The following is a 24497-nucleotide window of genomic DNA, read 5'->3' as shown; positions in this document are numbered from 1 at the left end:
TACCAAATGTAAAATCGATAGCTAGTGGGAAGCAGCCGCATAGCACAGGGAGATCAGCTTGGTGCTTTGTGACCACCTGGAGGGGTGGGATAGGGAGGGTGGGAGGGAGGCTCAAGAGGGAGAGGGTATGGGGATATAGGTATACGTATAGCTGATTCACTTTGTTATACAGCAGAAACTAACACAACAATGTAAAGCAATTATACTCCAATAAAGATGTTACCAAAAAAACCTATATATGAATAAATTGATTTTATAAATGGAAAAAAAAAGAGTCACAAGCTTATGGTGTCCAGTTGTAGATGATTTTGAGACTGTGGACCCTCTCATAGCTCTCATTTTAACACTGATACAGAGATTGACACAGATGATCAACCCAGTAGATAAAGAGACCTATGGTTTTTTGTTTGTTTGATCGTTTGTTATTTGTTTAAATTGAAGTAAGTATAGTTGATTTACAATGTTGTGTTAGTTTCTGGTGTACAGCAGAGTGATTCACTTGTACATATATATACATATTCTTCTTCATATTCTTTTCCATTATGGTTTATTACAGGATATTGAATATAGTTCCCTGTGCTATACAGTAGGACCTTGTTGTTTATTTCATATATAGTAGTTTGTATTTGCTAATCCCAAACTCCTAATTTATCCCTCCCCATCCCCTTTCCCCTTTGGTAACCACAAGTTTGTTTTCTATGTCTGTGAGTCTGTTTCTGTTTTGTAAATAAGTTCATTTGTATCATGTTTTTAGATTCCACATATAAGTGATATCATATGATATTTATCTTCCTCTGTCTGACTTACTTCACTTAGTATGATAATCTCTAGGGCCATCCATGTTGCTGCAAATGGCATTATTTCATTCCTTTTTATGGCTGAGTAGTATTCCATTGTATATATATATATACCACCTCTTCTTTATCCATTCCTCTGTCGATGGACATTTAGGTTGCTTCCATGTCTTGGCTATTGTAAATAGTGCTGCTATGAACATTGCGGTGCATGTATCTTTTCAAATTACAGTTTTCTCTGGATATACGCCCAGGAGTGGGATTGCAGGATCATATGGCAACTCTATTTTTACTTTTTAAAGGAACCTCCATACTATTTTCCACAGTAGCTGCACCAATTTACATTCCCACCAGCAGTGTAGGAGGGTTCCCTTTTCTCCACACCCTCTCCAGCATTTGTTATTTGTAGACTTTTTAATGATGGCCCTTCTGACCAGAGTGAGGTGAAACCTCATTGTAGTTTTGATTTGCATTAAGAGACCTGTGTTTTAAAAGAGAGTATGTAAATTAGGAGTTTGGGATTAACATATACAGGCTACTATATAAAAAATAGATAATCAACAAGGACCTACTGTATAGCACAGGGAACTCTACTCAGTATTCTGTAATAACCTATACGGGAAAAGAATCTGAGAAAGAATGGATATATATATATATATATATATATATATATATGTATAACTGAATCACTTTGCTGTACACCTAAAACTAACACAACATTGTAAATCAACTATACTCTAATATAAAATAAATTTTTTTTAAAAAAAGAGAGTATAGACTTTCTTGCCCAAAACCATTTCAAAGAACATTTTTCCCTGTAAAATTTACTGGCTAGCATTTCACTTTTGTTGGAACATTGACCTATGATTATTTTATTCAGTATTCTTGTGGGACACCTCTCAATTTTAGTGTCCCAAATTTTCTTAAGCAAACACATTTCGTGGTTCTGGTATTTTCAGAGTCTCTATAGAAACTAGAAATTTGGGCACCTTTTTTTAAAAAAAAAAAATCCTACTGCTCTGATTTACAGTTCTGTATATGAAAAGAGGGAGTCTTATCACCTCAACCCAAGCGAAATTAGTAGTGTAGCCACCCATGATGTGCTAGTTCTGCGTGTCTTGTGCTTAAGGGAAACTGGTAGGAATCCGGGAGCTTACAATATTATTAGAGTGGTCATACCTAAACTTGTGACAAGGTAACCAGGCCTCTCAGGCAGTGAGCCATGTTCACAGGGGGAGCTGGAAGTCTGCCCTGTGCTAGTGAAGTTAGAGCCAGTATGGCGGTGTGAGGAGTAACAGCCTCAGGAGTCCTTCCTTTGGAGAGTGATGCTACTTTGTTGGACTTTCATTTGATATTTGTTTCATAATGACTGAGTATTTAGGTTTCCCAAGGACTTTGTTGCTTTCCCTTTGATTTTGTTTGTTCTGGCGTGTAGGCCTCTAATCTAAGGGATATAAGGCTTCTTTTTGCTGTTGTTGTTCTCTCTCCCCCCTGTTTTATAGCTAGATGTAACCCAAGGTATTAAAAGTTGGTGACTTCTTTAGGTCAGACAGTAAGGAAGTGATTGAACTCAGTCAGGAGGCTTGGGCCATATTTCTGATTCAGTGACTAGTGTGATCTCCCGTTAAGACTTGTACTCAGAGGGTCTTTGACCGTGACCACAACTGTAGGCGAGTAGCCTAGCAACACCAAAGTAGAAGTCAGAGCTCCCAAATTCAAAATAATTGCAGGAAGTCCAGAATGATCAATAAAGAATGAATGCAATATTTCTTTTAAAAACAGTTCTGCTTGGTTTAGTGACACAGGTAACTCCAAATGGGCTGAGTGTTATTAAATAGAAGTCTTCCAGAGATCTGCTTTTTCATCTACACACACACACACACACACACACACACACACACACAAATGTGTAATTATGATGTTACAGTGCACGTAGATGGTTAATTCTAAAGTTCTGAAAATAGTTTCTCTTTCAGCCAGTCCTGTACTTCTCTTCCAACCTTAATTACAAAGTTGATTTGCTTAGCGGAGCAGACCCTTCTTTTCCTGTCAGCCTAGGTCTGTTTGAATTAGCACAGATTTTGAATGAGTGGAGCTCAAATTAATGACGTTTTATTCTGCTACGAAGAGTTTGTTTTCCATCACTGATAATTATTTCCAGGAAAGTTAAGTCCGCAGAAAATACTCTCTCAGTTTCCTTCACTTTGTTTACCAAAGTCTAAGAAGTGGCTTTTAGTTACATGGCGGAGGGAGAGCAAAGGAAAATGAGGTGCTACAACTTGGCCTCTCAGATTTGTGGAGCGGGCTCTGAGCAGCATTCTAAACCATTATTTCTTGTAAAAGGCAAACCAGACCTGGGAATGTTAAAGTCTAATGTGATTGAGGGAATCTGTGCTGGTGCGTACTAATTCTTTAACCCCCATCAGCCCGGTGGGTTGTCAGAATGTCTCAGTTGACGAGCGTTCTGCCAGCCCCACCAGAGGGGCATCACAGGTCCACCCATCTTCTCCAGAGTCAGCTCTTCTCCCTCTAGATCATTCTCATTGCCTCTGAGGGTTGATTTCCAACAAGTCCCCTTTCCCCCTTAGACGCTTACTCACCTGAAATCCCACAGAGAACCGGAAGAGTAGGCAGAGGATTTTTTTTTTAATTTGTGAACTGACATCTGATTTCTTTTAGACCCATGTTCATTTAGAGAGACTGTTACCTTGTGCTTCTTTTTTCTATGCCTGCCCTTGCTGACTTGTGATTCATCCAGTTCATAAGATGTTCCTTTATAAGAAGGTGTGAAAGGCATAAAAAAATAGATGAGTAATATGGGTCCCTCCCTATATGTTCCAAACTACAGCAAAATAGTAGTAATAATCACTGCACAAACATAAGAGGCCACTGAGCTCTTCCAGGTTGCAAAGCACCTGTGTTTTCTGCGGGGGGTGGGGTGGGGGGTGGGGGGTGGGGGGGAGGGAAGGCCTGTGAGATCAAAGCAACTCTGTAACTCTATCGTGGAAGTAGATTATTATCTATTTATAGCAGTCTATGAGTTCTAGATTGAAAAATGTCGCCAAACTGTGCTGCACTGTGAATGCACGGTAATCTGACTAAAGACTCAAAACACCATTTACCACCTTCTAAATGAACAGCATTTAAGAGATACTAAACAGAGGAAAACACACTTTAGTGGACAGTTTTTAAGTTGATGGATAAAAGGATATTATTTAGAGTATAGGGGAATGTTGACTGTTTAATAAACTATAACCAGTGGGGCCATTTAATGTTTATTATATTGCCAATAGATGTTTATTAAATATGCAATGATGTGAGACTACCTTCCTATATTCTTTCTTTCACTCATTAAATATTGACTCACTAGCTACTGCATGCTGGGCACCGGGTATACAGTGGTGGGCAGAAGTGGGCACATCATCATCATCACACTCAAGGAGCTGACGGTCCAATGAAATTATACATATAACACACGCATAGGTGTAAGTAGTCAAAAACCTAGTTTTTGAGTTTCTGTAGGGTTTTTCTTAGCCTAGTAGATTCTCTATATGTAGCCTAGTATCCATAAAGTTAAAAGTAGTACGGCACTGTGAGTTTAAGTGCCGTTCTCTTTCTCTCTCTCTTTCTCTCTCTCTTTTTTTTAATGTCTCTAACACATGACTTAGTTTGAGACTTGTATTTATCATTAGGTACTCTGAGTTGCTCATGTAAACGCCAGTTGTACCATAGCGAAACTTCTATGAGGGAAGGTGTTCCACAGGACTGCAGTTGAACAGACTATGCCCCTATGTGTAGACTTGTACTTGGCATATAGCAAGCACTCAATAAATATTTGCTGCATTAATTAGTTCACGGTCATAGATATTCTCTTCCATCAGTAATCATTAGGACTGCCACTTATTCACTGCAAGTTTTGCTGCTGTGGGGGACAGAGCTATTGTCACATGACTGTAATTTAAATTGCATGGCTTTTATCCATTGCATTTTTTCCATCCCCAAATGATGCAGTTTCCTTTTAGTATCTATTGTGGTTTTCCTAATATGTACTGCAGTACAGAATCAGCAATTGTTGTTATTTCAACAGCATATTGTGAAGCTTTTCCAACATATTTCATTACCCCATGTGCTTGTCTCATGGAAACAAAATCAGAGTAGGACCTCTTCAATGGGAGAATTATGTAATTTTTAATGGTAATAGAATGGGAAACTATACATGTGAAATTTTTCTTTGCCTTTGAAAATTAGATTTATCAAGATATAAACCAAGCAAGAGATGAAGCGTTAAAATATCCTTTTCTCTTCGACCAGGCTCACTTTAAACATTTGTTGAAAGGAATAAAGTAAAAATCTTTTCCAAGTTAAGAGACAGGAAGGTAGATTGGATTAAAGTCCGAGGGCTTTAGCAATACATGAAGAACGACATATTTCTCCTGTGCCGGATCCTTGCATGGTGGTGTGCTATTTACTGGAAAATGGGCATTGAGGTTACCTTGCCCTGACGAGCTTATAGTCTGACATATTTATATACACACAATCAGAACATAGTGTGGCATTTACAACAAGGACAGATTCTCTAGTTGCGAGAGCTTGATAAAAGGGAATTAAATATCTTATTTTAAAAATGTATAACTTTTCTGTTGTGCGATTCTTCTATGTAGCTCAGCAGCTAGGGAGAAATGACGGGCCAGAATGGATGGCCCAGACTGCAAGGGCGAAAAGAACAAGGGGAAAGCACAACAAGGAGAGAGCAACACCTACTATAAAGAGAGGTGAGGAGGGAATGGATTAGAAACGCAGAGGAGGGCAGTAGTGATGACTGCGTTCGCTGCCCTCACAGCACAGCATTTGTGCTCTGCTGCTCCCTCACCCTTATCTGCTCAGTTTGTAGGTTCTGCGTGACTTCAGCATGCTGGCAAGTCCCAGGGGCCTGGCAGTGTTGCGAAGCTCACTGCTTTATTGTTCTAGCTATTCCCCGGTGCCTTTGGCATCATTTTCTTCTTCCTACTCCGTACATCCCTGGTAGAGTATTATTGGATTAGAACAGAGTTGGTCAACAAACATGTGAAAGAATACAGGAAAGATGAGTGGATGGGGGACAAGGGAAGTCGGGAGATGCAGCAGATGAGTCCCGACTCCACTGCTCAGTAGCTGTGTGACTTTGGGCACGTCACTTTCTGCTCCAGTTCCCCCAGATGTCAAGTGAAGGGTGTGGACTAGATGGTCTCTAAGTGCTTGTAGCTCTGACATTTCGTGACTCTGTGACTATAGGGGGTCTTGTTCTTGGAGGAACACCTATTATGGTTTCTAATATAATGTAGCATTAGCTTGTCAACTTCATGAGGCTGTTTTGAGCGTCAGGATAGAAGATGTGAAGACCCTTTAGAAATTCCATGAAGAATCATATAAAACAAAGGTGATATGAATGATTTAAAGGAAACTTTCCCCTAAAGATACCACATAGTGATAAAAATTAAGGTAGTTCCATTTAAACGAATGTAAGGAAAGTTACAGAGGCCTTAAAAACAGGCGTGTAGTTATGCTTCATTGTAGAGATATACGTCGTTGGAAATTACACAGATCAAAGAAACTGATTCTGGAACCGTTGTGTGGTGAAGCAGCTAGGCTTCTGGGGGTGAGGCCCTTGACTTTTCATCCCAACCCCCATCCTTCTGCTCTTCAAGGGTATCCTTAAAACCCCAGAAAGAAACAGGCAGTGGATTGTGTACCTTCCTCTGTCACCATCACTCATCTACTTCCCGAAGGCTGAAATAGAACATTAAAGCCAGTACGGAATGGAATGGGTCATCTTGACCCAATGGCAGCTGCCTTACTTAATGTTCCCATCCCTCCCCGCCAGCCCCGTTCTTCTCTTTCATCTCCTTCTTGTGACATTTTACAATTCTTTCTTCCTTTCCTTGGTAGAGTAAGAAGAGGAAGAAAAGGAGGAAAACATCCAGAAGGTGGGGGAGGGGAAGAAGAGAAGGAAAATAAAGATGAAAAACATCTCGGTTGAGGCAGTGGAGAGGACTGGAGTCCTTCGCTCCCGCTTCCTCAGCAGGACCGAGTTGATAAGTTGATTTTGGACCTCATCTTCAAGACTGACTTAACCCTTTTCCTTGGTTACCTTTAGTCCCCTGTCAGAGACATCTGAGAAAATCAGAGACAGCCCCCACAATAAGAACCAGCATGCTAGCTCTCAGCAGGCCTGCACCATCTAGAACTGACAAGAGTTTAAGAAAGCACAGTAAACACACACACACACACGCACAGTGGGTAAGACCAAGCCACCTTCACACACGGCACACAAGTTAGAGTGACACCATATGTTTTGCAGTTTACAGAGTTTAATTTATAGATTTGATTACCATGGAAAGAGGGAAGGAAAAAAAAAATTGCATGACTCTTGTGGTGAGTATGAGAGGGCTTATTCATTCACGTTGGAAAAGCAAAGTTAAAAATCAGAAACAGGCCCGCCAGCCTAGATATGTCCGAAACTAGTACTTTGGTAACGCTATTATGACTTCCAGTAGATTAAATTTCAAATTGTGGAAAGGCTTCAGAATAAGGGAAGGCTTAGTGTCCCACTAATAGGGCTTATTAAATTTAGATAAAACAGATGTTTTTCAATGACAGCAGCTCTGAGTCACCAAGATCAAAATGGAGAAAGAAGAGAACAAAAACAAGCCAAAACTTTCACTAAAAAAGTACCATTTATCTCCGTTGCAGAACTTGCCCACACTTATAACCTAAAGCATCCAGTTAAACCTCAGGAGAAGCATTAATTGGGGGGAAAATTCCTTAAAACTGACTGAATGTGCATATACTGAAGTTGATTTGCTAACATTCTAGAAGCGGTGCTGTGAAAAGAGAATGGGCCATAGGGGCAGGCAGCCTAGAGTTCAAATGTCAACTCTCTTACCTGTTTTTGTGACCTTGGGCAAGTTGCTTAATCTCACTGAACTCAGTGAACCTCGGTTTCCTCATCTACAAAATGGGGTTGTTTTGAGGACTCAACAAGATAATACACGTCTAACACCTGGCTCACGGCAGGCGCTCCATAGATATTGGCTCTTTTGTATTTAAAGCTCTTTTTGCTCATAGTGTCATGTCTAAGTATATTAGGAGGACCAGTTTCTTAGAACTTGATTAAGAGCTTTAGATTAGCAGTCTCCTAAGAGGGGTGCACCCAGATGATCCACTGTGGGGCAGGAAGAAAAGATTAGAAATTCTATTTATGATCTTTTTATCTAAAATATAAGAAAGTACTGAAGTAGTATTATTTTCAACTTGTGGTTTCTTTGCAGGAATCTTCTTAAACCATTTGACCATTGTGCATAGGTTAGCTAAAGCTAGATAAAGCCACTCCGGATGGACAAGTGGCTTAAGATTCCTGCAAAGGAACAATGGAGTGACGATAATAGTCATACTACAAGCACAAGGCAAGGACAAGAAAAAGGTGGAGCTAGCTGCCACTTCTCCTGCAAGTCGCCTTGTAACTTGGTCGGCCAAGTCATCAAGTAAAAATGAAGATGATCTAATCAGACCTGACAAGATGTCAGCCCCCAAATAAGAAGGAAATTATCAAGAACATTATTTGAAATATGTATTTATACCCACTGTTTTTTTTAACAACAAAACTTATTTAAGTCTATACTATGCTTTGGATATATTAGCTATACATGACAGTGGTACACGTATGTATTTTATAAATAAATATACATATTGAGGATGTGTGCTCAGACTTCTACTGATAAGAATGCTCAGTCAAAACAGTTTGGAGACCATTGGGTTAGATGAGGAAAGCATGGAGCTTCTCAGCTCTCATTCTCTGTCTGCTGCTTAGAGAGTATTTTTGTTTTGTTTTGTTTTTCCTAAGGACTTTGCTGGAGCATATCCAGTAGGATAGAGAATAACATATCTAAATCCATTGAAGGCTAATTGAGTACCGTTCAGGGAACTACATCTCTCGGTAAACATTTTTTTTTTTTTTTGTATGGAAGTAAAAAAGCCAATCCCTGCCCTGGAGATTTTTTAAAACCTAGCTCAGGAAATCTAAGAGTTACATTACAAAGCAACATGTGAATGCATGGCTGCAGGATCATGGAAATTTTTGATGAAGAAGTACCTCGCTTGATGTAGTAGATTTCTTACTAGAAAAAAAAATGTGTATACATTTAATTTCTGTAAATTTACTTGCAATTCTGGGTCACTTGGTAACAAGTAAACCAGTAGCAGAGAGTGTAAAACAGATGCTTCCAGGAAAGACGCTAAACCTTGTCTGACCATTCCTCTCAGCCTTCCTGTCGAAGTCTTTTACACATATTCATATATTATTTTGTAATCTACTATTCTTATATCCTCTGTGGCTCTTCACTTAATAAAAGGCATATAGCCTTAATAAGTATTTTGAAAATGAAAGAAAATGAAATGAAGGCTTCTCAGAAACACCAGAACCTGAAAGGGTAGCCATTATCCCCTTTAGATGGTCACAGTAAATTTCTAGAGCAGATAACTTGCTTAGACCTTCTCATCATAAGGTTGAATGGTCAATCTTCGTCCTGGGGCTCCATTCTTTTCACCAGAACCATGATATGGAGGCAGCCCTGTGGGCATAAACTTAACAAATATGCCGAGGACCAAAGTTCTTTGACAGCCACTACTTATTGAGCACCTGGTGTATGTAAGGCACTTCTGCAGGTATTATTATTTTGTCCACTTGCCACAGTAGCTCTGTGAGGAAGGTACTAGTATTATCCCCATTTTATAGATGAGGACATGGAGGCTGGCACAGGTTAAGAGACTTGCCCAGATGTCACACAGTTAGTGCGCAGTGGAGCCAGGATCCAAATGTAGTTATGTCTGACTCTAGAATCCAAGCTCTTGGCCATTCATTCTCCTGTGCTGTGTTCTATAGGACTGTGAAATAAGGCTCATGTATTAATGATGACTTCAAGTTTTCATTTTTAGGAGCTACGTTTATTGGCAGTAAGTCACAGTTATTACACCTTGGAGAAGTGCTTTTGATGGCCCTGGGGAAATAATAACTTGTTCAGGGTTGTGGAAGTTTTTCTAGATTCTACGAGAAAGGCAATAAAATTTACATTTAATCCAATTCGAGAGGTAGTTCAGTTTTATAGTATCCTAACTTAGAGAACACAGAGACAAGATCCCTAGAAACTTTGAAAGTCTATGACAGGTTACTTTTGTGTTACATTCTCTTAAAAGTAGAGACTATCTCACGCTTTCAGATTTCCCAAGATGGAACTTGCTGGTGGTCATACTGTTAATCTGTTTTCCATACGCACAGATTTTTTTTTTTATTGCCAAGACGACATTGAGAGCACTGTTTCAGTACCGTAATGAATGACCCAAGTCATATTGAGTCTTAAAGATGAACCTGACTCATTATGTCCATTACACTCTGGTAGAATATATTTTAAAAGATTTTGTCAGAGAAATGATTAAAACAAAAACCAGTTTCTAGCAGTTCGCTTCTAAAAACCGTATCAAGTAAACCCAGAAAGTCTGCAGGGAAAGCATTATGTGGATGTTACATGGAGGGAGATGAGGAATACCCACCATATACGCCAGACATTTCGCCGTATGTTTCTTCATGTATCTTGTATTTTCCAGTTGTAGTTCCACTCCACTAAATCAAATTCACAACCTCGTCTCCTAATTTAAAGGTGAGGAGCTTGTGGCTAGGAGGCAGATTCTTGACAATATTGCTCTAGTCATCAGAGCATGCAGTCCACAGGGTATTTTTCCCTCCTGCTGGGCAGCTGTAGCCATCTCAGAGAGTAGAGGCTTTTAAGAATTCGAGATTAGAGCAATTCAAGAACTTTAAGCCAATCGGAGGGCAATAGGTGATAACACTCTAAAGCCTAAGGGAATCCTGTAGGATAGGAGCCAAATAACATATATGAAAACCTCCAGCACCCATCCCACTGGATTTCCCTCTCCCTCTTACCCTTCCACTCTTCCTTCCTTGTGTTCTCTCTCTGCCCCTTTGTGTGTCTCTATTTGTTTAAGTTTCTTTGCTTCCCACTTCCTTTTCCTGCTTCTTGTTTTCTCTCCCTATCCATCTTTCCTTGCATATATTTCCTTTTTCTTTTTCTTTCCCACCTTCCTACTTTCTCTTCCTTTTGTTCCATGCCTTAGTTCTTTCCTCTATTCCCTGTTAATTACCCATCATATCATGTTTAAAAATATATATTACAATGAATAAATTTTAATGTCAATGTTCATCAAGCAGCAGGTAGGTTGTACTCATTACTCTAAAGGGGAAAAACATCTCCCAATTAAGTAACACTTTACATATGGCTTACAATGGAAAATTTCCCTTTTTTGGGTCACAGCTCTCACCAAAATAAGGTTCCCTTCCTCCCTCCTTAACCATGACCATGTCCTTTGTTGCTCCTCTCTACCCTTAGGTTTGATGAACAGTCACTTAACTTTTTTGCATTTTGTTTTGTGTCTATTATTTTTTTTAACGGTGGGAAGCTAACATTGCTACTTAATGTGAAAGAGAGGATATAGATAACTTTTCAGATTTGGGCTTAGGATTCTAGTATTCTAAGTTCCTGGAATTCAGACCTGTCACATGAGGAATGGCAGAATTTCCAGATGATTGAAACCCCTCGTGAAAAAGCTGTTTTTTTGGGGGGGGTTTTTGTCTTAATTTTAGACTAATGTATGCTTGATTTGCTTTTCTTCACCTATCCAAACAGGGATTTTTAATTTTAGTTTTAATTACTTCCTTGACCTGAAAAATGATTGCCTGTAATTATGAAGCCCTTCGGCAGTTTGGTAACTTTCCACTGTTTAACCAATTAAGGTCATCAGTGTTTTAGAAAGCAAAGGAATGAATGGATGAGTGAGTGAATGGCTAGCTGGCTAGATTCTTAAATAATTTCTGTTGCATGCTATATTGTTTGTGATGAGCCTTACAATATCTAAGGCTTTGTCTCTTTTCAGCTGTTTTTCTTCCCTCATAGTTTCCAGGTACTGTCACAAACCCTTTGATTCTTTGATAGCTAATTCCTTTTTTTAACGTTCATTTTCATTAAAGTGCTATTTAACATTAGATATTAACTTTGACAGATGTTAATGCTGCTTCTCAATTAGGTGAAATATATTCTTGGGAGGATGCCAATTTGAATTGAATATATTTGAATTTGGTATTGAATTAAACTGTTGTTTAAACCTTAGCCATCCATCATATGGGTGATGGAGCAGCCCGCAGGTTTTTGTACATAAGCGTTCTTTTTTTTCCTAGCAATATTTAAACACTAGAAAATGGCTTCCTATTGTAGCAAAGAGAACTTCATACGAGTTTATTACAAGATCTCTTTCTTTGTCAGTTCCTTAGACTGCCTAGAATTTAAATTGGCAGACACTACTTTGGTATAAAATGCTTTCCATGGACAATATTAATATTTTAAAGTCCTTTTTGCTCCTGCAGATTTCCAGTAGACAGGAAGTCTAGCTCTATCTACCCTTCGGCTACTAATGAATGCTATTAAATTATTATTTATCTTCTTTAGGCAGAGGCACTGCAGGTATGAGATCAGAATTGCCTAGTAAAGCAAGCATTTCATTTTAAAATTAAAAAAAAAAACCCATAAACCAGTCAAAGGTGGCAACTAAGGTACAGATACTAGAAAGAATTGCGGACTTGAGTCAGAGAATCTGGGTTGTACCCCTACCTGTGTCACTAACTAGCTGGGTCACCTTGAGCAAGTCACTGCCTGACTCCAGACAGCATAGCCTCCCTAAAGGCTCAGCTTCCACATCACATATTCTATATACTAAAGAGAACGGGGCTGAGAGAAGCTGAATCCTCTTGTTTATCAGCCATCCACACCAGCCTAGCAGCTCTGAGGTCAGTCTCCAGCCACATTTTTCATCTTTTTCTTATAATCCCTTAAATCCTTGCTGGGCTTTCATTGCTAGTTCTTTTCCCTAGGAATTTGCATTTAGAGATATTGAGGGCTTCCTGCCTTTTAGAATTTGTCTGTATTCATGAATTTAATGAAAAGTTACTTAGAGTTGATGAAAAATGCAAGAATTAAAAGTCTTGTTTGAATGAGTGTTTCTGTAAAATCAGGCTGTTTCCATCATGATTAATGTACCTTCACTATTTCAGAGTTTTGAAGTTAAAACATTTGAGTGTTGGTATGGCGAGGCATGATTGTTATTTATGTTATTAGCCACACTAGCCCTCTCCCACTCACTCTTTGTTCTAAACATTCTTTTTTTAAAAGCCCCAAATGATTGAGCAACCAGCTCCATATCACGAGGAAAGCTTGCTAGCCTGATCCTCAGTTACATTTTAGGTACTTGAAAATTTCATTGATTTGAAATAGTTTGAATTGCACTGAGCTAAAATATACCTTTCACTGGTTTGCTAGGAAATAAACAAAATAATAACTTGCCTCAAAGTGTTGAGAAATTAACTGCATGGCAACTTCAACATGTGTATTTTTTTAATGTAAAAGCTAGAGCTAGATACAAAAACCTTTTCATTAAAGGAGGCCTAGCACTATAATGAAAAAAACCAGACAGTAACAGGTGTTGGCAAGGATGTAGGGAAATTGGAACCCTCGTACATTGCTGGGGGGAATGTAGAATGGTACAGCTACTATGGGAAACTGTTTGATGGTTCCTCAAAAAGTTAAACATAGGGCTTCCCTGGTGGCGCAGTGGTTGAGAATCTGCCTGCCAATTCAGGGGACACGGCTTCGAGCCCTGGTCTGGGAAGATCCCACATGCCGCGGAGCAACTAGGCCCGTGAGCCACAATTACTGAGCCTGCGCGTCTGGAGCCTGTGCTCTGCAACAGGAGAGGCTGCAATAGTGAGAGGCCCGCGCACCGCGATGAAGAGTGGCCCCCACTTGCCGCAACTAGAGAAAGCCCTCACACAGAAACGAAGACCCAACACAGCCAAAAATAAATAAATAAATAAATAAATAAATAAATAAATAAATAAATAAATAAATAAATAATTAATTCCCATTTTAAAAAAAAAAAAAAAGTCAAACATAGAATTACCACATGACCCAGCAATTCCACTCCTAGGTATCTACCCAAGAGAAATGAAAACATTATTGTCCACACAAAAACTCATACATGAATGTTCATAGCAGCATTCTTCATAGTAGCCCAAAAGTGGAAATAACTCAAATGTCCTTCAACAGATAAATGGATAACAGAATGTGATATATCCATAGAATTGAATATTATTGGGTAATTAAAAAGATGATGTACTTTTATAAAATGTAACATGTCAAATTTATCAAACAGAAAAAAATATATTAAAAAAGGATTAAGTACTGATACATGCTACAACATGGATAAAATCTCAGAAACATTATCCTAAGTGAAAGAAGCCAGACACAAACGGCCACATATTGTATGACTCCACTTACATAAAATGTCCAGAACAGGCAAATCCATAGAGACAGAAAGGAGATTAGTGCTTGCCAGGAGCTGGGGGGAGGGGAGAATAGGGACTGACTCCTAATGGGTATAGGGTTTCTTTTTGGTGTGATGAAATGTTTTAAAATTGGATGGGGTAATGATTGTACAATTCTGAATATACTAAAAACCATTGAACTGTGTACATTAAAAGGGTGAATTTTACGGTATGTGAATTATATGCCAATAAAGCTGTTATATATGAAAAACATTTGCGACTATATTACTATAATTATTTGAAATTATAAAAGTGTATTTAAATTACAACATTTTTGCCAAGGGCTGGGAGGAGGGAGGAATGGGGAGCTGGTGTGTAATGGGTACCGTGTTGCAGTTGGGCAAGATGAAAAACGTTCTGGAGATGGTTGGTGATGGTGGTTGTACAACAATGTGAATGTATTTAATCCCATAGGAATGTACACTTAAAAATGGTTAAAACGGTAGTTTTTATGTTATGTATATTACCACAATAAAAATCTATAACCCTAAAAATTATATTTTATGTTATTCTAATGTATAAGGCTCTTTTCCCCTCTTTTGCTTTTCACAAGGAAAACTGAAAGTGTGACTGGCCTTTGGGTTTTTATGCATGGGATTCTTCTGGTCTGTATTTTAGAACTTCTCTCCTGTGGCAGGTCTGGGGCTGGGGGGACGTTACACACACACCATATATGTCTTTATCTTGGCTTTGAATGAGAACTTGAGAATATTTTTTAAAACTTTATTTGCCAGTTGGAAAATAAAAGAAGCCGAGCCATAGGAAATTTATGTTGTTAAATTATAAAGTAGTGAAGTGCTGTTCTCAGAGTATGAATTATCACAGATTTCCTGATTTTCTTGGTTAATCTTGGCTCCTCGAATGGGGAAAAACATGTATGCTTTATATATAACATCTCTATCTTTCTGTGAGCATTTTCCTCTGTATAGCAGGATAGAATGAGCACCAAAATGTATTGAAAATACTTACAAACATAGGGGTATATTTGTACAATAGAGTGAGTGAGTTTCTGAATGCAAAGGAAGGGATGGAAAAAAGAAAATCCAACAATGAGGAGCTCACTGAAAAAGGAATTATTTCCAAAGGTCATGGAACTTTGTTATGACCCAAGCAGTTTGTAGCCTCTAAGTTTTTAACCTCTAAGGATTAATCTGTGAAAACATTTTCTAAGCCTGGCTCTACTTTATAGGACATTTGGAGAGCGACGGCGCAAATGCCAGCAGTGCCATTAATATAGTGTGTAATCAGAGGTGTGTTTGTTTTCTTGACCAGGAAGTGGTTTCTTTTAAAAGTACAAGGAACACACAGTGCCTATGTGTGTGTGTGTGTGTGTGTGTGTGTGTGTGTGGTGTGTGTGTGTCTTTGTATTTTCTACTGTATTTTCTACATTGTCTATTCTACTGTTGTAGGAAGAATTACGATCTTCCAACGTTTTTGTCCTTTACAGTTGGGTTTTTCTAGAGTTAGGCACTGTGGTACACTACCCTTGATTACAGGGTCCAGTCAGACTTGATGTACTCAGAAATCCATTGATGTGATTAATGGTCTCCTAATCATAATTTTATTTCCTGAGATTAGCCCTATTTCCTGAAGTTTCACAATTTTTGAGTCATATCTTGAATTATCCTTTATAGGGGGCCTGAAATCCTTGTATTTTTAGTGTGTAATTTGCATGATTATTTTCATTTTCTTTGATTTCTTTTGCTTGAAGAAAATAAAATTATCTCTTTTTGAACTCTTTATATGCTGTTCTATGGTAACTGGCCAACCTAGTACGAACCTTTTTTTTTAACAACTTGAAATATGTATATATTTTTTCCAACAGTGCTAGATCCAGAAGTCTTCCCACGAGTTTCCACTACTCTGGTTTTTATTCTCCTCAAAAGTAAAATAAAACATTGTCAGGTTCTATAAGTAACAGGGAAACATACAAGGAAATAACTGTACAGGAAATGTAATTGATCATTCACTCTTTACAACTGAATTGGTCACAGGATTGGCTAGTAAACACAATCTACTGAATGAACAAAAATAACGACTTCTAAAATCTTTGGAGCCTGTGAATACACTTGAAGATTTGGGCACCTTTCTCACCTGAGATTTTTTTTTAATCTCATACCTTCTTCAAATGGTTGCCTGCCTTTGAAACTAAGAACTCCCATATCTAGTGATTGCTTTAATACTTGCTTTGTTTTCAACAGTGCCCTTAAAGATAGCCGTTTTCCCCCAATGACAAGGGACGAGCTGCCGCGGCTGTTCTGCTCAGTGTCTCTGCTCACTAACTTCGAAGACGTCTGTGATTATTTGGACTGGGAGGTAAGGCTATAGAGAATTTTTAAAGAAAAATGAAAGTAACTCCTGAGTAATTGTTTAAAAATTAGGCCCAGAAAATAACTCTTTCAGCCCATTTCCTATTGTAATGGAGGTGGAGAGTAACTTGGATAAACCTCACAGCTGATCAATGAGATTGTGAGCGAAGGAGTTTTTCTTTCTTTTTTTTTTTTAAAGGCAAAGTACCCTGTGTTGTTTTAATCCCCCAAACTGAATTTGCTCTTCATTTTTATCCTATTACTTCACTACAGCACCTCATAAAAGCTGTTAACAAGTAGTAGGCAGGACTGATTGGAATTTATTTCTCCTCTTATTTCCATTCCAATGCACTCTGGCATGACTGCCGTCAAGCAGTTAAGGTGGTCAGAGGATACATCACAGAAACAAGGAGCAAAAGGGTTAGGATAATACACCAGTTGGGGAAATCAGCTCATGGATAATAACAGGGTGTTGGTTAACTACAGGTAAACCATGCTAATTCATTCTTGGCTACCTTAATCTGTGTATTTACACACACTAACAGGTAAGGGTATATATCTAGGGTGTCTCTGTGCGTTGGGATTATCAGAGTAGCCTATATTGATCATATTTTTGTTCTTCGTTAGTATGTGGGGTTGAGTTGTTAAGGAAGTTCAAAGTTCTCACCATGATTTGTTTTGGTGGTTGGGGGGAGTTAGTTGAGTGTATGTCTATGAAATTTTACACGCAAACATACCCATGTTACCTGACTGCTTACTGTATTCAAGGCATGTGCTACATGTACAAAAGTGTTAAGATTTGGTCCCTGCCATAAACATCTTAGAGTCTAATAGCAGAGAAAAGGAGTATACACAAGCACGAAGAAGTAAGTGCTATAAGAATTAAACAATGGGAATTCAGTGATATACAGGGCATTCTTGTGTGTACACACACTCATAAATGACATGACTGTATCATCATGATATAACATGTTTAATTCTACTGCCTTTTTAGAATGACTGTCCCCCATGATAACTGAGATATTTTGCTTTGTGGACAGACCACTTTCTTGACAGTTAATTTCATTTTTGGCTTTCCCCTCATTCCTTGTGAGACTTTGGACAACTTACTCCACTGCGATTCAGTTTTTCCACACAGAGAAAAACACATTTATAAAGTTCGTAATCTTCATTGAAAAAAATCTCTGTGATATAAACATTGTTTTTATGCCAGAGCTATTTAAAAAATTCTGCAGAGAGTAGGATGAAAGAGTTCCTTTCTGCATTTTGTGGTAGGGTTTTTTGGGAGCATTATTAGAATACGAAAGCATCTTAAGGTTTTTTTCTAAAGGAAAAAATAAAATTTGTTGATAGTGTTGATCCTGGGAAAGTTGGAGTGTGTAAAATCTTTTATGGGATTAAAATTTCCTAACTGACTGTTTTCTATAGGTTTTATTGTTCCTATTTGAATTTTTCATAAAGAGAAGTCCACCGATATTATAGAAATATTCCCAGTACTTCATTTTTAAATGGTCCCAAATCATATCCCCTACTTATTAACAAATATTACAGTTTGGGTGGTTCTTTGACTGTTCTAAGGGGACTACCCCCTCTTCTCCAGCTAGAATTTTATTCCTGCTTTCTGAATTGCAGGGTGCTGTGTGTGTATTGGTGGGGATGGGAGTGATAACAGAAAAAGCCTGACACCTAAGGGATGATTGAGCTACAGAAACACTTCTTCCCTTACTTGCAGCCACTGAGTCGGAAGTACGGTTCTGGGGGGAGGGTGTGCATTCGTGTGTGCATAAGTGTGCATGTGTGGCATGTACATGAATGCTTATTGCACAAACGTGTGTGCATGTGTTCTGGGGAAAGTTGTTAAATAGGTGTGGGTAAGCACACCATCATCTTCTTTAGCCCACGTCAAGTACTGTCTACAGCTAAAATGAACCTTGATATTATTGGGCTTTTATGTTCATGAGACGTATCATCTTTCTGTTGGGAGGGTGGGAGGTAGAACTCTAAGAATTGGTACTGTGTACTCTTTGAGGGTGTATTTATCCTCTCTGATCACCATCTGCCAGTTTGAATTTCTGGAAGATTCTGTATGCTTCTACTTGGTATTGTATATTTAATACATCCCTTAAGGTTTAAATATTGATGTCTATTTAGTGATGCTCTTCTTTTAAAGAAACAACAACAACAAAATACATATATTTTTGTACTTTTAATATACAAGCATTTGAAAGTGATTTAGGTACTGCTAGAATGGCTATGCTAAGAGGAAAAGACTGTCCTTTTCAGTTAGTTCATCATAGTTTAAAGTATTTAGCATAAAAGAAATTTGTTCCCAAAGAATAAGGATGAAAATTACATTTTTGAAAAGAACGTGATTTGGCCTTTAAAAACAAATGTACCATAATCAGTGATTGAAAATGGAATGGTATTATTATAAGAATGATGTTATTAGGGTTATCCTTAATAATTCTGAAAAAGCATTGCTACTTTAAACACAGAATGCCAAAGTAGAATTAAAGACATTTTAAAAAAAGCATATGTCAATAACATTCCTCTCCTAGGTATATACCCCAAAGAAATGAAAACAGATGTTGAAACAAAAACTTACACATGAATGTTCATAACAGCACTAGTCACAATAGCCAAAAGGTGGAAACAACCCAAATGTCTATCAACAGATGACTGGATAAACAAAATGCATTATAGCCATACAATTGAGTATTATTCAGTTGAGTATTATTCATAAAAAGAAATGAAGTACTGATACACGCTACAACAGGAATGAGCCTTGAAAACGTTATGCTAAGTGAAAAGAGCCAGACACAAAGGCCACATACTGTATGATTCTATTTATATGAAATATCCAGAGTAGGCAAATCCATAAAGATAGACAGCAGATTAGTGGTTGCCAGGGCGAATGGGAAGTGACTGCTTAATGGGTACAGGGTTTCCATTGGGGGTGGTGATAATGTTCTGGAACTGGATAGTAGTGATGGTTGTATAACATTGTGAATGTACTTAATGCCACTGAATTGTACACTTTAAAGCGGTTAAAATGGTAAATTTTATGTTATGTGTATTTTACCACAATAAAGAGGCACATATGCATATATATGTATGTATTTAAACCTACTGTCCATAATAATATAGTAATTCTAAGAAGAAGAAAACTTTAAAAATTCAAAAAATATAAAGAAAGAAATGCAAGCCATTTGCGGTCACACCATTCTCAGATAACCACTGTTAATAGTTTGGAATTATTTCTCTTCTTTTTCTGTGTCTTTGTATCAATAAAGCTGCATATTTGTTTATGTAACTGAGATCATATTAAATTTACAGTCACTATTAAAAAGAGGACTATGGGGAAGTCTTCGTTTATGGTTTACCTTTGTATATAAGTTAATTATTTATATTGTGGATTTCCTTTGTGAGGTGTCAGTCTATATTATGAAGGTATACGTTTCACTTTGAGAAATTTCACACTGTCAAATAGGTACACCTTTTCTTCCAAGAATGAAATATCCTTTTCACCATAAGTGTCTCGTTTTAACAGGAAATGCAAGGTGCTATACATGTTTATGCCAGAGAGGGAAACAGGAGATGATTACAGAATTTCAATAGAGAATTTTTAAGTCAAGGATTGGTAATGAGTATGTTTCATATGAGCAGAAGCCTCTGACATAGGGCTTTTCTGGTGGAAGTACAGTTTGAGAGTTGACCCCCACCGGCGCAAGCGTGTTACTGCAGTAGAATTCCTAATTAAAGGGACAAAAATGCCCAGATCAATGCAGGGAGAGGGCAAAGTCTAGAAGTCCCCAAGGGTAGAGTTAGGTAACTTCAGCAACAAGAAAGACATCCCTGTGGTCATGAGGATGAGGGATGTGACCAGTGGTAATAGACACCTAATTTTCAAATGACAAGTGAACTGCCACAGGGCTGGCAGTTACTCTCCACCCAAGGTTTTTAACTCAGCCTGTTTGGGAGCTGTCTTCTGGTAACATGTCTCTAATTTTATGATGGCAGTTAGTAGGAAAATAGGATCTACATCAGACTTTGTTTTAGAGGCTAGAATGCTTCTATTTGATAATGTGAAGAATGTTTGATAAATGGTTTCACAAGTGGATGTAATTAATTTCAAGTCACTATTGAATTGACAGAATGATCAGTAATGCTTCCATCTGTTATATTTCCTCAAAGTAGTAATTATACATTTAAAATGAGTGTCTGTAGGTAGCCTCTCAAGGAACCTGGGTAGTCATTAAAAACAACAAAGCCAGCCACAAAAGGCTGTAAAGACAAATTGGGACAGTGGTCCCTCCCTTATCATTGCCCGCATCATGATCTACTTATTGCCCTGGTAGGCATGAGAAGAGTGAGGAGTGATTGAACTGGGGGAAAAAATTCATTGCTGATAAGTAGAAATATCTACCTACAAGACTAAAATGATTGTTAAATGAGGAAAATTGCTCCCCTAGGGAGAAATCTGAAGTGATCTGCCTTGTGTTTGAACACAGAAACTTATCACCATTGTTCTGTGTTCTTCAATCGACAACACTCTCTTAATTCTGAATGGCAGCATGGCTGACAGACATGGCATTTTAGAAAGAAAGAAAAGCTCATGCAGCATGTTGGAGTCCTCTAAAATGATACAGAGCCTAGAACTTGTATAGTTACACTATTTGGGAGCCATGCTTCCTTTTAAAGATCTGAAAGAAGATAAAACCAATGACATCACAATCCCTGGAGTTTTGACTCGTGGGATGATTCTAGGTGTGTCATCTACTAGCTGCTCATTTTCAGGGAGATATAAATGAATAAGCTTTTTGTTTGTAGAAGAACTTGTATAGCAAGTATGCTACCAGTGATCCTGTGGGGAACCGATGTAGCAATTTGCTGACAGACGTCAAAATATTTTATAAATTGTAGTCAGGCATCTTTTATCTCTGCTTTAGAGACAAGATCATTTTGAAGGTATGAGGAAGAAATATTTTTTGTATTCTGAAGTAGACCTTCAGATCATATTTCAATAGATTACTGACATTTTCACAAACCGTAAGGTACGTTTTGCTATATCTAGCTCCCCAAATCACTGAGATCTCACCTGTGTATACAGCTGTCACTTGTGGTCCTAAGGCAGACGGTTCCTTTATAGCACCCAACACTTACATGGAATAAACCCATGCTGGGTGGGGCTGGCCAGCATGATCCTTATGTGACGCCAAAAATCTGTCCCCAGACTATAAAGCTAGACCTCAAGCCCCTAGTCTCACTCTGTCCCTAAAGCACCCAAGCTTGCTGGACTGCTGGTACTCAGAGAGCTGCACTTCACTTTGAAAGCAGCCTCCAAAGCACACCTCTTGAATGATCACAGCTGATTTCTGACGTGGTCAGTTGCAGTTAATAATAGGGAGCTTTTGTAGCAACCTTCATGAGTAAACAGATGAGATGAATAAATCAGCTGCCATCATTATCTCGCATATATTTTAGAAGTTCATGTTCTTCTTTTCACCCTCTCTCCCCACTTAAAGGTTTACCTTTTTCTAGATCCTCTTAATGTTCCACTGAAAACAGTGTTCCCATTCATACACAGATGATTAGCATGACTCACAGAGTCACCAAGTGAAATGACTTCTAGTGGGTACATGTTCTGTCAACCCCCAACCCTTGGTTATTTTTTCCCAACTGTGATATACACTATGTTTTCCTTCTCTTCTAACTGAAGATTTCTGCCTCTTTAAAAAAATACATAGGCTTCATATATCCAAGAAAATGTTTTTCACAGTATTTTCTCAGGGACCTTGAGGTTGTTGTATAAGATGTCACTATCATTATGGTAATTTAGTCTTTGTCCTGATGCTCTACTTTAAATGTTTTTTCAAGTGCTGTGGAACATTGGGAAAGGAATGCTTCACGCTTCCTGGCCATCTAGAAAGAATTTGCTGTGAATCAACAATTCAATGTATCAGAAGCCTAGTGAGGAAGCAAGCCGAACAAAGTAAAGTGACTTCTAGAAGGTGATTTAATGCATAAAAATTTCCATTGGCTATTGATACTCTTAGTGAAATGGGCTGCTGTAGTCCATTCTCAGGCCTCCTCCAGTCGCTTCCTGCTTCCCTCCCAGTGTGTTGTTTGGTGGTGGGAACGTTTTCCTGCTTCTTCCCCCAAATCCATAAATTCTTCCAGCCCTTTCCCTAGTAGTTGCATTCCAGTCTACTCTTTCCTGTACAGTTTGACTCTGTGTGTGTATCCCTGGCATTTGATAAAAAGAGAGTACTGAATTGTGGGAATGAGGGGACTCGGGTTCTCTTCCTAACGGCCACTACCCAGCTTGGTGACCTTTCTGGATCTCCGTTTCCTCACCAGGAAGCTGGAAAAGTTGGACTAGATAATTCCTAAGGTTTCTCTGGATGCTGACACAGTGTGACGCTGTGACTCCCGTTTTAAAAATGGCTTGTTTCGTTTTACTTCCAGGGAATCAATCACTGCTAGCCATTTAGAAGTCATAAGAGGTCCCTAACTTTTAAAATGGCCATTGCCAACTTAAATGTAGGGAAACAAAGTAAAAGATAGTCCAGTTTTTAAAATTTTACATTCTAGATTTCTTTTTCACAAAAGGATTTCCTTCAGGAAGAAAAATACTCTATTCTAAACCATATATGCTTCTATTATATTACTGCATCATCCTCTAAGTCAACATTATATGTATAAATCTAAATTAAGCAAACATGTTAGGGAGTGATTATTCACTTTACAAATAGATATTTTCCTTTGCAGAAGGACACACTATAGGGTTTCTTTACTATCCTCCTCATGACTTGAAGATTAATTCATTTACATAAGTTCAACCCATATGGAACTTTTTAGGAACAAATCTCTTGTAGACTGAGTAACACCGTATTGAGTCAGATACTCAGTGTACAGTTGTAATGTGTTTAAGATTTTTCTCCGTTTCTTATCAGGCAAACATTATTTTTATATTGGGTACATTTGCAAGAGGTATTTTTTTTTCCCCAGCCTTTGAAAAGCAAACTAAATCACATCTCTAGGTTTTAAGAAAATTTTATTACTTTCGTTTCCTTGTCTGTAAAGTCACCCCCTTCCTCATTCCCTTTTAAAAAATGGTAGGAATGCACTTTTCTAACTTTTGACAAAAAGCAGGCTTTTTATTTAAAGGTCACCTGTGTTGCCTGAACTTTCCTTGGAAAGCTTCAGGATGTTCAATTTTTAAGGAATGCTCATTATAATTAATCATTACAGAGAATAGGTTTTCTTTTTTTTCCTTAATTGCATTCTGAGCTGTCTCTTGTTCCCTGCAAAACCTTAGAGTAAGAACAGTTTCTTTCACTGCAAATGATATATAAACATGTTTGGCTTCATAGCTTTTCAGAGCACCTCTTCATTAGCCATGCTTTATTTTAAACTCTTAACTAATTCTTTCAAAGTTCATGGGGGTGAGTATTAGCTAGTCCAGGTATTTTAGAGTTGCACGTCTATTAGTTAAAATACAAGTTTTCAGATTGTTGTTCAGTGGCCTTTGTGAAACAAATTGGCAGCCTTATGTTCCTGATAGACAAGATGTCTAAGTCTCCTACATCTCCTACATGAATCAAAATTGGCACTAATTGGTCTTTTGGTAAGCTCTGCAAAAGCCAAGAATTGGTCCATGGAGACCAAACTAATTTCTAAGCTAAAGGTGTCTGATTTGCAGGGATTTTAGAGAAGAGCAGCTTATATATGTATTTTGGTCAAGGAGACCTTTGCAGTTGTTTTCACAAAATAACAACAGGGGGGGAAAAAAAAAACAAACCTCAGCTGAGGTAGATGGTGAAGTGGAGTTTTTATAGTAGAATATATTAAAAGGTTACTTGTGCCCAAGTGATGGTTTTGCAGTCAATTACCCTTTTTGATTTATTTTTG

General features: G+C 38.1%; 1 protein-coding gene across 2 annotated transcripts in view; it reads left to right on the top strand.

Moving 5' to 3' along the window:
* The window catches only part of AMMECR1 (AMMECR nuclear protein 1), a 109015-nt gene that overhangs the window by 70555 nt on the left and 13963 nt on the right, over window positions 1-24497 (top strand). For both annotated transcript variants that reach the window (XM_068534026.1, XM_068534025.1), the window contains one exon: window positions 16476-16590. In XM_068534026.1, coding sequence (XP_068390127.1) covers window positions 16476-16590 — 115 coding nt within the window. The remainder of the gene's footprint in view (window positions 1-16475; window positions 16591-24497) is intronic.

The sequence above is a fragment of the Eschrichtius robustus genome, chromosome X, assembly GCF_028021215.1.
Source record: "Eschrichtius robustus isolate mEscRob2 chromosome X, mEscRob2.pri, whole genome shotgun sequence".
Classification (NCBI taxonomy): domain Eukaryota; kingdom Metazoa; phylum Chordata; class Mammalia; order Artiodactyla; family Eschrichtiidae; genus Eschrichtius; species Eschrichtius robustus.
This window is presented reverse-complemented; position numbering and strand designations above follow the sequence as displayed.